At 50.5% G+C, this 13060-nt stretch overlaps 1 protein-coding gene across 7 annotated transcripts in view; it reads right to left on the bottom strand.

Annotated features, from left to right (window-relative positions):
- SIPA1L2 (signal induced proliferation associated 1 like 2) overlaps positions 1 to 13060 on the bottom strand; it is a 129801-nt gene that overhangs the window by 19830 nt on the left and 96911 nt on the right. For 4 of the 7 annotated variants that reach the window (XM_087828897.1, XM_087828894.1, XM_016196001.2 and 1 more), the window contains exons 12-17: positions 12056 to 12156; positions 11594 to 11697; positions 9280 to 9665; positions 7418 to 7642; positions 3080 to 3236; positions 683 to 902 (exon numbers count right to left, since the gene is read on the bottom strand). In XM_087828897.1, the coding sequence (XP_087685023.1) occupies positions 683 to 902; positions 3080 to 3236; positions 7418 to 7642; positions 9280 to 9665; positions 11594 to 11697; positions 12056 to 12156 (1193 nt within the window). The remainder of the gene's footprint in view (positions 1 to 682; positions 903 to 3079; positions 3237 to 7417; positions 7643 to 9279; positions 9666 to 11593; positions 11698 to 12055; positions 12157 to 13060) is intronic. The other 3 variants (XM_087828898.1, XM_087828899.1, XM_087828895.1) reach the window with 1 other exon arrangement.

Below are 13060 nucleotides of genomic sequence, written 5' to 3'. Positions count from 1 at the left end.
ATGAGACAGGACACGCCCGCCGGAGTGGAAAGCCAGGCCAACCCAGGGCTCCTGACGCCCACCTGCCCCCTGCACACTGCAAGGAATCGAAGGTCCAGGAGAAACAGAAACAGGAGGAAAACCAAGTTTTCCTCCCTGCTCAATGCCCACAGGAAATCTACCACCCCCAGTGCCACAAATTTCTTTATAAAACCAGGTTTCAGACATTTTTTTCTCTATAAATGTAATAGCTGAGATATGGCATAAAGGTCACTATTTTACTTGATAGAAATGTCTAGCACTGGCTGGGAGGCTCAGTTGGTTGGAGCATCATCTTGTGCACCGAAAGTTACGGGTTCGGGTTCAATCCCCGGTCAGGGAACATGCCTGGGTTGTGGGTTCAATTCCCATTTTAGGCACACATAGGAGGCAACCAATTGATGTTTCTCTCTCTAAACATACCCTTGGGTAAGGATTTAAAAAAAAAAGGTTCAATATAGGTTTTCCAATTTTCTCCAAAATTGGTAGTATTGCTTAACTCCTAAAAAAATGTCCACTCTGGGGCTTTTATCATATTAAAAAAAAAGAAAACGGACCAGCAAATGGCATACAGTTTAAAAAAATAACCCTCCCCCAACTTCCATAGGAGATAATCTGAGGGCCCACCGAGGCCCCAGGCAGAGCGTCGGAGCCCCACACTTACTGCGCAGGCTGCCCATGCCGGGTGCAGGCTGGGTCCGGGGGGGCAGGGTGCTGGGATGCGGCGGGGTGCTGCTGAACAGGATGTCGCTGGGCAGGGCCTGGTCCAGAACTGAGCTGCGGGAGCTGCCGAAGGAGGAGCCCCTCCGGTTGCTGCACATGCTCTCGTCGGAGAGGGTGCGGTACAGCGAGCGTCGTGGGGACAGGTTCCCATAGAAGGAAAACTAGGGTGCAAACGGGGGACACGGAGAGAACAGACATTACAGAGCTGCAAGCATGGACTTGATGTGACTCAGTTGGTGGGGTCAACAGCATGGAGACTGCGCCAGAGCACCAGCTCAGGAACGCGCTTGGCACGTGGCTGCCCTGGCAAAGGCTTGTGGTCACCAGGCGAAGGCCTGAGGCCCCTGGTGCACTATGGGGTTTCAGTGTTTCCCTCCCATGACACTGTATGAAGAGTGTCATGAATTGGACACGCACAGCTTTATTAATCCTGAAATGCTAAATGGAACCTCCGTAACCCCGGAGCTTACGGCAGCGCCTGGAAAGGGAAAGGTTGTCATTCCAGGCAAGTCATTCAAAACCGCACAGAGCGCCAGACTGATTTTAATTTGAAATGACTACATTTTAATATTAGGCAATTTCTGCACTGATCAACTGCATGTGAGGTTCAATCTAATCTAAATAGTAATAAAACTAATTTTAAACACTGTAGCCTTCTAGGCCATACAAACAGGCTCAAGAGAAATGGAGTCGGTAAAGTGACATATTACTGTCTACTTAAAGTGTCGCTCATGAAAGTCCATTACAATTGTTGAAAACTTAATTTCCGTCATCGACCATAACCAGCTTTAAGGGAACCATTAAAATCATTGTGTATTAAAACACAGGGTAAGGAAAATTCTCACTAAAGAAGCAAATACTCAAAAAATAAAATCAAATCTGAATTTCCAGCTACGTCAGCACACCGAACCGCACTCCTTTCACATGAACAATAGTAAAAGCCAGAATGTTTGCATCAAACAAATACAGAAATGGCTACTGCACTTGGGAATGCAGCAAGACACCTAAAAGTACTCCTATTGTACGTGTCCCTCCACTCTGTCAGTCCGTCCCACTGAGGAGTGGCGCTGGGATGTGTGCAGACGTAAATTTATACCATGCAAGGCAGGTGATTTGTCTCAGAAGAAAAACCCACATGTGTCAAGGAGAAGCTCATTCTTAGTAACAGAAAAGAGACTTGTGCTTTGTGTGCGACAGTCCGCACCAGCTCACAGCATCTCACACACGGCTGGATCCAAGTTAGAAAGAAAGGCCATGGGGCTGAGTTCCTCGGGACCCTCCCCAGGGCCAGCAGGTGCTTCACAACAAGATTACAGGCGAGCAGATTAAAGCCTCGTGGAGTCTAATTAGAGCGTTACTCTGAAACTCAATTAGGCTAATTGCAGCATTATTTTATTACAGGGAAGGCAGAGTCCAGGACCTGGTGTTCACCCTGACCCTGGTCAATGTGGTAATGTTGGATTCTTCTGCCTTTTTTTCATTTGCTGGATTAGAAGGGAGAAGGTCTGGATACCACCAAATATTTACGTGAACTTCACCTTTCACCATGCAGGGCCTCAGTTACTTGGAAAAAGAGGAGATTGAGCTAAATTACCTGTAAGTCCCTTCTAATACAGTCTATTATTTAACAGTGTTTAAGAGACCATAACAATAATGAAGCTAAAACTGACGTCAGCGGGGCTGTTGCACTGGGAGCCAAGGTGTGCCTTGAACACGAGGCTGGCTTATGAGGCTGACACGCGGCCTCCCCTGTGACCCCTGCATAGTTTTATCCCACACGGTCAGGTCCAAGTTCCATCCCATGTGTGACGCTCGGCAGGCAACATGTCTAACCCCCGTCCACTTCAGAAATAGGGTTCCGTCTAGGAAGAGCCTGGAGCAGAGGGTGGAGCGCTGGGAGCAAAGGTCAGGTGGTGGAAATTTTAACAGCTTCCGTTTCTGGTCCCCTGCTCCGTCCAGGTACCTTACGAGCTCTGTCCATGTCACTCTGTCTTTCCTACAGCTCTGTGGCGCACTGATTGTCACCTCCTTCGCATGGAGGACACTGGGCTGAGAAGCCAAATCACCGGCACAAAGACATGCGGCTGATTGTTGCGGGAGCCGGGATTTGAGGCCGGGCCCCGGCAGCAGCCTCCCGTCCATGTGAGGCAGCGGCCCGGCTCGCCTCCAGGCTCGCTCTCTCAGTGACAGTCAACACGGAAAGCGGCCAGCGTGCCCAGAGCTGTAGGGAGGATCGTGAGGTGACAGAGGCAGAGGCACTCTGGGGACCCTCCCGTCTCTCATTTAGAGCTTCCTTCAGAGTTTCTAGAAACTTCAAAGCCCCACAGAAGCCACTAACCTTTCTTCTCCCCTCCTCCACTAAGGGGCTGTCGGGGAGCATCAATTTCGCGAAGTCCTCTTTCGACAGGACGTGCTGGGCTTCTGGGCCTGCATCTGCCACCGCCGCCTGACGCTGCGCTGCCGCGGACATGAGGTCCATCTCGGCGTACAGCCTGCTGGAGAGAGCAGAGCGGAGGTGAGAAGGGGTGGCCAGCCTGTTTGTCAAGTGCCTGCAGAGGGAAGAATGAAAGCCCCCTAACCGGGCTCAGCAAGGACATACGCCTAATGCAGGACTCTTAGCGGTTCAGTCCGTTGGCATTTGCTGCATCCGCTTCATTCCCACGTCTGTGAAATGAGCTCAATTGCAGTTAGATTCCTGAATAATTCAGACACAAATCAGATCCCCCAAGCCCCGAAAGAGAAAAGATACAGCCAGCTCTTAAAATAAGGCTGCGCTTCTCCTTCCCTAAGCTGTGCCAGGGAACAGTTTCAATAATTCATCAGAGATTATCATGCTCCTTTGAGGACACCCCTGTCTCCTCAGAAACCTGAGCCGGCCAGCCACACCCGCATCTCAGGGCACGCAGAGCCCCCACGGGGGCCCGGAGTTTAGGAGTAATCAGTTCAGGCGTGTGCCAAGCATGGTTTATTATCAGCAATTTCACAAAGCTGTTTGGATAAATAAAGCAGCTGTCTCCCTTAATTATCAGTGTATAAAAATGTATTTATGGACAACAAAGGGCTGTCTAGTTGAGTTACTGCTTTCAGCTCTTTTCCAGGGAGAGAGCTGGGAGACAGTTTTAAAAGGTTCACTCTGGAAATGCTATCTGAGCGAGGCAACACCCCTGTGGACGAAGTGAATGAACAGGGTCAGCCAGGCGAACGTCAGCCAGAGGCTGACACCTCAGCTCTGGGAATCCAGGGCCAGGCAGCCAGCAGCAGCCGGCGACCTGCGTGACACTGCTGTGTCACTGAGAGGACTCCAGTTCCAAAGCAAGGCTATCCTGTCACTGTGACAGCTCACTGGGAAACTACTGGAGTAGGAAACTCACACAGACATGCTCAAAACGCACGATGATCTATCTGGAAATCTCTGCAGCTTTGCTTTGTTCCTGAGGCGGCTCAGGTGTCCTGCCGTCTCAGACCTTGACACCAGCTGCACTGACGGTGTGAGCAGACAGTGGCGTGAAGAGCAGCTGTTAAAAAGTTTAGAACATGACTGAAGGTTTGGCTGGCCTGTGGAGTGGCATGGCAGGGAAAGGGGGCCATAAGACGAGCCCACGAGCCCGGGGGCTCTGCACAGAGCCAGAGGGGAGCTCACAGAGGTGTGCTGGGGAGGGCATCGAGCAGCGCCCAGCTCCTGACCCTATGTGCTTTGGAAGAGATGTAAGGAAAAGACCAGGTCCCATCAGTAACTCTCCGAATGAAAATCTAATACCTAGACAGGTGACCCTTGAACAATGCAGGGATAGGGGTTGCTAACCCTCTATGCAGTCGAAAATTCATGTAGAGTTTTAACTTTCCCAAAACTTTACTAACATATATTTATATGCACTATATATTGTTTTCTTATAGTAAAGTAAACCAGAGAAAAAAAAATGTTATTAAGAAGATCATGAAGAAGAAAATACATTTACCGTATTTATTAAAAAAAATCCAGGTATAAGTGGACCTGTGCCGTTCAAACCCATGCTGCTCAAGGGTCAACTGTAATTACTAATAAAAGGTGCTATTCTAGTTTCCTATGTGAATGAATAAGAATAGCCTTTCCTACTAAATTAGTAATTTTACTAAAACTGCCAGATGACATGTCAATAAGTATGTCCCCAGGGTCTACTTTGTGGCCGTCACCAGTACAGAAGTGAGATGCTCTGGAAGACTCCAGTCTGGGGTGTGTGTGTATATGTGTTTGTGCATGTGTGTGCATGCGTGTGTGTGTGTGTGTGTAGGAGCACAGGTAAACGGGTGAGAAGTCAGAGTGCTGTGACAGGGTGCAGAGAAAGGCCCAGCTCAGGGGGGTGCTGGATTCAGAAACTTGGCTCAGAAATTCAGGAACAGCATTTAGGCAGAAGGAACTGCATGGATGGAGGCACAGAGGCCTGTGACAGAATGCTCATCTAGGGCAGTAAAAGCGGAGCTACTAGAAGTGTAGGTCGGGGTGGATGAGATGGGCTTGGAAGCAGGCATGGGACAAATCGGGAAGGATTACATGTTGTGCTAAGCTGCCACCCTGGCTCTGTGCAGTGTAAGGTAGGAGTCTTGGGCAGAACCTAAGTTTCTGATGCGGTGACCAATTAGGCAAGAAAGCCACTTAAACAGAGAATACTGAAGGCGGGGCTTCAGGAGAGACTGGGAAATATGCAACTACACCCTGGCGATACCCTCTCATCATCGACGGTGTAATCTATGCAGTGACGTGCCTGTGAGCTGCTGACGCTACACGGCCATCGGTGACTCCTACGCCTTTTCTCCTACCTCAGACCCGTGTGCCTGCAAAGGGGCTGGGACTTAACTAGCTCTGTATCGTGTCTAGGGACCCGCTATCTTTGCAACAGTGAGGTGAAGGCTTTCCGGTTGGTGAGACCACAGAGGAGAAAACGGGTCAGTCCTGCAGCACACCCAAGGCCACACTCGGCTACGCAAATCAATGAGCAGCTCTTGTCAGATGCATTTTAAAATATAAGGTTTTAGTATTAAAAAACAATCAATGAGGGCCCTACAATATGATTTAAACAATAACTGGCAATTTCAGTTACGGAACATTTCTGGAGGGCACAATGATTTTATATCTTGTGTTCAATTGGACACTAACGTTCTCTAGTTTACAGTGGTACAAACACACTATGCTTGGCTGATCTTTCTCTAAGCATATGTCCCAGTGATTCGTAAAACACTGTTTTGACCAAGTTTCAAGTAGAGTGGGTGCAGTCCTGTGTGATGGCCGTGGTTACACAGTCGTCTTTGTGTTTTCTGTTTTAGAAACACCTTCCTCGGCTGGACAAGGCCCGGGGTGCCTGCCACTCCTGCCAGGCTGAGCCCAACCCAATGAAGAGACCTGGCCTGAGGCTCGGAGGTGCTGGTTTGAATCCCAACACTAACCACACGAGTTGCTGGGAAATAAGTGCTCTGCCCCCCCGAGATGCAAACCCCTTTCTCAGTCTTCCAGATGCTGCCTCTGTTACTGAAAGTAGGGTAATCAAACCAGTGTGTTAAATACACATACTGGGGGGCTCAAGGGACAATGTCCAGACGGCTTCTCTCCCCCTTTCCTGACTCCTCAAGAGAGAGCCCTTTGCCAAAACACAGAGCTCCCACCAGTATCAAAGGCGTCCACAACTATTTCTCAGAAATTAAAAGGCTTGGGATGGGTTTCTAGGAAGCACGCAGGAGACTCTATTAGACAGAAATGCCATCATTTTCATTAGAACATTTGCATTTATGTCAAAAAAGTGCAGTTATTACTATAAAATTACTTTCTAAATAACTCATTTGCAAGTACTGACATGATGGGTTTTTTACCAAAAAGAGTCCATGTTCAATTTTAACACTAAAGTGATTTTTAATTTAGAGGGCAGCATCAATGCTGGCTATGGTTATGAGGTAGATCCTTTTTAAGGGGAAAAAGTGGCTAGTTCATTAACAAGCTTAAAACCCAGTTGATGGCTCTGACAAGCACGGCTGCCCCGGGCCCACTCACGCCTGGTGGCGCTCTCAAGACATGAAGACACGGCCAAACACAGGACCTCATAACCTAGTGCACGTGAGTTTTGCTTTTAGTGCTGTCCTTTAAAAATAAGCAACCAACAGCTAAGTAGGACTGAGCAGCCTTGCTCTGCAGCCTGGAAATGTGGTCTCTACTCTTTTCAAAGAGGCATCAGCACAGTTTCACACGTGTGATAAAATACGGTGCCAGTAGTTCTGGTCTTTCCTCTTTTCAAACAGACAGCAAGCACCCCTCTCTACCTGCCCCCCAACCTAACCACTGGAGGGAAGTCGGGGTCCTGCTGAATTGGGTCAGACCCTTTTTCTTTTCTGATGTCACGTGAACAGCAACTTTAAGAAGCACATGGATTCTGCAGGAATTCAAACAGTCCTTGAAGTTGTTTATACATGGACTCGATGCCCATCACAGTGATTTTTCTACTGCAGGCAGCTTTGTGAATATAAGTACAGAGAACAGGGACTCCTTTTAACTTCATATGCAAAAAAAAAGAGAATTATAAAGAGAAATATAAACGCCTACATTTAGAGAGTTTTACAGAGATGTTTTCAGATTATGCTTTTAGAAAATACATCCTGTTGGGGGGAAACACATTTGCTTAGCGCGAGGCTGCCTACAGACCACCAGCTGCCTTACCCCTGACATTCAGGCACGTCGGGCTCCTCAGGCGGGGGGCTACCTTCCGACTTCTTCCAGCCGATGACATATTTGCTCACTGCCCCTTGGCGGTGGTAGGACTTGGACATGGACCCAGGGACTGGCGGGCCACCACTGTGAGACACGATGTAGACTTTGGACGTGTCCAGAGACCCCGTATTTTTGGAACAGTGAGCAGAAGGGCTGCCTGAATGGTGTGAGCCGCTGAGGAGAAAAACAGACAAAAGCTGCAATATAATCAGAGTTCAGCAGTGCTGGCACGTACCCAAACTCAGGGCCACATGCTCTACACGTCCTCTGTGAGCAAAGCCAGCAGCAGGAGGCAGAGATGTGTCAGTGTCTCGTCTCCCATGGGCTAAAGATGCTCAAGTGCAAGTTGCGTGCCTGGGGCAGAAGGATGCTAAACACAGGGTTTTGGGGCATCATGTGGAACCTATGTATGGATAGACCAGTTTTGGGGTGTCATGTGGAACCTATGGATGGAGGGATCAGTTTTAGGGTGTCATGTGGAATCTATGGATGGAGGAACCGGTTTTGGGATGTGACGTGGAACCTATGGATGGAGGGACCGGTTTGGGGGAGTCATGTGGAACCTATGGATAGAAGGACCAGTTTGGGGGCATCATGTGGAAACTATGATGGAGAGACAGGTTTTGGGGCATCACGTGGAAACTATGGATGAACTGGTTTTGGGGTGTCATGTGGAACTTATGGATGGAGAGACAGGTTTTGGGGTATCATGTGGAACCTATGGATGGAGGGACTATCTAAGCTGCTTGGTCAAGCAGAACCTCGACAGTTCTATATGTTTCAGTTACATGAGCCAAACACTGCCTTTGCCTGTGTGAACCAATCAGGGTGGAGTTTCCTTTAGCCTGTAACATAAACGCCCTTGAATGACACAGATGATAATAGACTGTGTGAAAGGGAGATCCTAGGAGCACTGGCCTGTTACTGCGAACCCTGCCTCAGCACCATCCTTGGAGAAAACACCCCCACCATGGCCTGAGAGCCTGGAGGGGTCCTCCCACTATCGGCTCACCTGACTGACCCCAGCATTCAGAAGAGTTCTGGGGAACGTCAGGCAGGAACTCAGAACTGAGTTAGGAAAGACTGCGGACAAGAGGACCAGGACAGTAGTAGATGGCGGGCAGTGGTTAAATTCTGCCCACAGCCAAACCTGAACATGTATTTCTCTGCCTAGTCCTTGAAGGTGGGAATCACACATTATGAGTTTTAAAGTCACTGTATAGAAAGACATCAAATAGTCAAGACTGCTCATAGCTACATGTTAAACACCTACAGTTAGAATAGCATCCTTTAAATTTAGCTGGTCTTTAGTGCTTAGAAGCTCAACAGTGGATATGCACACATGTGCTGGTATAAGACCAGTAAGGGCCTCAGGGACAAGTACCACCCGGCAAGGGCCTTTCTGGAGCATTTGTGCAGACTTGCAGGGCCACCCCTACCTTTTCCCCAATGACTGCTCACTATAACCTGAGCACTGCTGAGCTGGGCACCGCTTCTAAAATTCAGAGACAACAGACTGCACTGTGGGAGAGAGATAAGTGGCCTGACTAGAGCAATTAATATCTTTCCTTTTTCTCTCCAATTTAAAGAGAAAATAAAAGCACAAACAAGTGGCTTATTAGTGTGTAAATCTCACAATTAGAAACAAGCTCTTCATCTGAAGTCAGACAGCTGGGCACACAGGTGAAAACGTATCTCACCTGCACACTGCTCCTGTTTCAGGCATCACCCCCCTCCCCTACCCCCACAGGTGGCAGCACCTGGGCCCAGGCGGCCTCTGCAGGTGCTAAGCAGCAGCGGCAGGCTCTTACCTGGAATGAGAGGAGATCTCGCTGAGGTCGCCCATGCTGCCATCTGCAGCGCCACTGGCAGAGGCGGGCGCGTAGCTGTGCACAGCGTACATCTTCGCCTGCTCGTCATCAGGCCCCGAGATGTCGCCGGAGCCGGCCCACGGCTCAGCCCGACTGTGGATCATGGACCTGCTGCCCACCAGGTGCATGGGGCCCAGGCCCGCAGGGGGCATGCATGGGGCCGTGTCGATGCCGCTGTCAGTGGACGCCCCTTTCAGGTAGGTCAGCCCCAGCAGCTCGGGGTCCATCAGGTCCCCAGACCCAAAGTGCTTGTCGTCACTGTTGCTGGAGGTGTTGCTGGAAAGCGTGTTGCTGCTGGAGTGGCTGGAGCAGCTCTTATCCCCGATCTGGAGGAGAGAGAGGGGCAGGGAGCTTCACACTCGTCCTGCACAGGTGCACCTCCAGTCTCCGCGCTGTGCAGATACGCATTTCCTACAACCAAGGTCTGAGCGACCCTGAGCCCAGCTAGTCTACCAGCACCATCCTCCACAGGCTCAGGTGACGGTCAGCAGTTTTTATCAGTAAAGTACATTTTAATGAAGGTTAAAATGTTTTTTAGACATAATGCTATTGCACACTTAGCTGACTGCAGTATAGCGTCAACACAACTTCTAGAGGCACCGGGAAACCACAAACTCCTGTGCCTCGCTGTACTGCGACGACGCCCCCGGTACTGGGTGGCAGGGAGCTGAACCTGCACTGTCTCCACGGTGTGGCTGCACTTGCTCCTTTCTGAAGATGATTACTCTCACCCACACTCAGAAGCTACAGACAGGTGAGGTCGCTACAACCCTTGCCACTCTCCTCAAAGTGGGCCAGTGATAGAATTTACCTAAAAAAAATCCTGGTCCCCGATCTCTAATTCCTCCCATAACTCATCTTGCATTAAACAGTAATCTTTTCAAGTCTTGGTTCGTTATTTGTGCACGAAGCACGAAAGTACTGCCATGGTGTCGCTGACCAGAAAATAATCAGCGCAGCCGTATGAACTGGGCCAGTACGCGGAGATTAATAACAGGAGCGGCGAGGCCTTTATCAAGGAAATGCTTTGATGACAAATTGCAGGGCCGGCGCGGTCTGGGGGGAGCAGCGGGTGTGGGCCACAGTGGCAGGACTGTGCCGCCCCTCAGCCAGTCTGGGCTGTAATTTGGGGCTCACAGGATTAAGTGTGGGCCCACTGAGCCCGTCTACATGAAGCTGCGGCCACAGGCACATGGGAGCATGAGCACATGCTCCGAGGCCCGGGGCTACTGAGGCGGGCGCTCTGTGGAGGAAACAGGAGTGCTTTGGGGTGCCTGGGAGACAAAATATGAAGAGAACAGAGGAAGTGTCCCTGTCTCTCCTACGTGCTCATACAGGCCCCTCTGCACAGCCTGGGAACATGGACAAGACCTGGAGCTCCAGCAAAGGACTGGGATTGAGTCAGGCCCGATCCTTCCAAGTGGTCTGGCCCTTCCTTCTTTCATTTATTCACAACCATCAGATCCTTCAGCAAATCCCAGCATGTCTATCACACATCACGCATCGATGCTCTCAAGTCCACTCCCACCCTGCCTGCTTCTGCTGAGACCACCAGAGATCTGTAGAGGCGGGACTCGGACAAGGTCAGACCCAGGCGAGGGAAGGACTGCTGCACGCGTGCGAACACCCAGCAGCAAGGCCTGCCAATGACACGGGGAGCAGGGGCAAAGACAACTCAAGGAGCTGACAACACTTCTTCACCTGCAAGTTTTAGGAAATAAGCTACTTTAAATGTTGGCCTTACTTGGCAACAACCAACAATTCCTGTTTTCATGTTTCGCTGAAGGTCGTTTCACTGAGCTACAGGCACCTGTAAAGCTTGGCCTCGGGGCTGTGGTGGGTTTGTATACAAACCCACTGCTATCAGGACCATCGGCGACTGTGCTCACCGAGGGCCAGCCACGGGGGACTCTCCGACCCACAGACTCCGCCTCTGTCCCGGGCCCACGGTGAAGCCGTAACAGATTCTGAGCAGGAACACAACTTGGTGACTATCACCGCTGGGTATCAGGGTCAGAAGGCTGCGGATGCCCTTGTGGCTGTGCCAGGGACTGACTGTGACCCTTCTCTGAGGTTCTTCATAAATCAAGCAGAGAAGAAATCTCGACTTTTTATTAATTTTTCACCTCAGTGCTGAGAGACCTGCTAGGTGGAGAGTGTGCCGTGCAGAAGCCCTGGCGACAGAGCTGAGTGACGTGTGCAGAGAGGCATCCGAGCGGCCGCGTGGTGACTTGTGTGTGGAGAGAGCACTTACGTGAGAAAGCGTGTTGGGGGGATCTTTGCAGCTTCCGTCCTTCGGCAGCCCTCTGTCCTTATAGGAACTCAGGACTTTGGAGGGTGGGCCATGCCACTTGGTTTCTGTCACATGAAGAGAGAAGAGCTGAGTTCCTAATTTCTAGTGTTAACAAAATTGCAAAGAACAATGGAGCCGAACAAATGGTTTGGTACAAACAGGACTGTGGTTCTAGGACTTTCTGGTCTTACCAGTGGACATGCCACGGGGGCGGACAGGACACCCACCATAAGGGCAATGGCCCATTTCCATGCGCACGGCCAGCTAGGACCACACCCCGATGACATCGGGGGACGAGCTGACACGCTGCGTGACAGCACACACTAGGCGGGCACTGAATGGGCGAGTGAATGAGCCAGCGATGGAGCAGAGCGGGAGCAGGAGGAAGGGCGCGGGTGGAGGGGGTGTACCGGAGCTCATTACCCGGGTGTCTGCTTCCGTCCATGGCGTCCTCCCGCTCCCTGGCTCCCTCACAGTCCAAAGGGCCTGGGCCCTGGTGCTCGAGCAGCAGGGGAGACTGGCACCTGGGAAGAACACAGAGCTGAGCTGGCCCGTCACTGAGCTGTCCCACTGGCACATCCCCAGTGTGCTGGCTCCTGCATGGGTGCCCGGAGGGAGAGCCCCAAGGAGAAGCAGTCTTGTGGCAAGTGCACAGTGTGTGTCCACCCAACACCATCAGGGAAGCTTCCAGCACTTGGAACCAGGGGCTCTCGCATCCCCACTGGGTCAACGGAGGCCCATGGATGACAGTCACCCATGATAGATGGAGGAGCCGCCTATGGCAGCAGGTTAGAGGACGGTCCCAGGTCAGGACATGTGTCCCGACAAGCTCAGGAGGAGCTCACTGCTTTTGTTCCCCTTGTGCCTAGAATATATGCCCCTGATACTAAAAAGAAAATAAGATCAATTGGCTCTCAATTACCTCTGGGTGGGCTTTATTTTATGGAAACCCAAAATACAGCAATATAACCTTACAGAAGAAATATATCTCAGAAACTTTATTACAAAGTGATCTTCATTTACAGAACCCAGCTAGACCCTGGTTTACGGGAAAACCAGGAATGGTTTTTCCACTGATACAAAAAACTCCCCTCTGCTTTTAAAATGCAACTCCATTGAAAAAATGTCTTTCTGTACAACTTATAAGAACCCCATCTATTATTTAAGGTCAGGGACATGTAACTCAGACTGAATCTCTCTTCTGAGCCCAAATTGGAAGGAAAGGGCTCCAGAAGAGACACTTCCCTCTGGTAACAGAAATCCCTCTCCCATCTACCTGGCTGTTCTCTCCTCTAATCTGCTCAGGAAACTCCTTCCAAAGCAGTGGTGACAGACACACTGCCGTCAGGAGCAGCTGCCGTCGCCTGGGGAGCACGTGGCCTCACCTCCCTCCCTCTTCCCCCAAGGGTATTAGTTTATCAGTCAATT

The sequence above is a fragment of the Miniopterus natalensis genome, chromosome 21 (assembly GCF_054644295.1).
Source record: "Miniopterus natalensis isolate mMinNat1 chromosome 21, mMinNat1.hap1, whole genome shotgun sequence".
Classification (NCBI taxonomy): Eukaryota; Metazoa; Chordata; class Mammalia; order Chiroptera; family Miniopteridae; genus Miniopterus; species Miniopterus natalensis.
The sequence above is the reverse complement of the archived record's forward strand: the minus strand, read 5'-3'. Positions and strand labels throughout refer to the sequence as shown.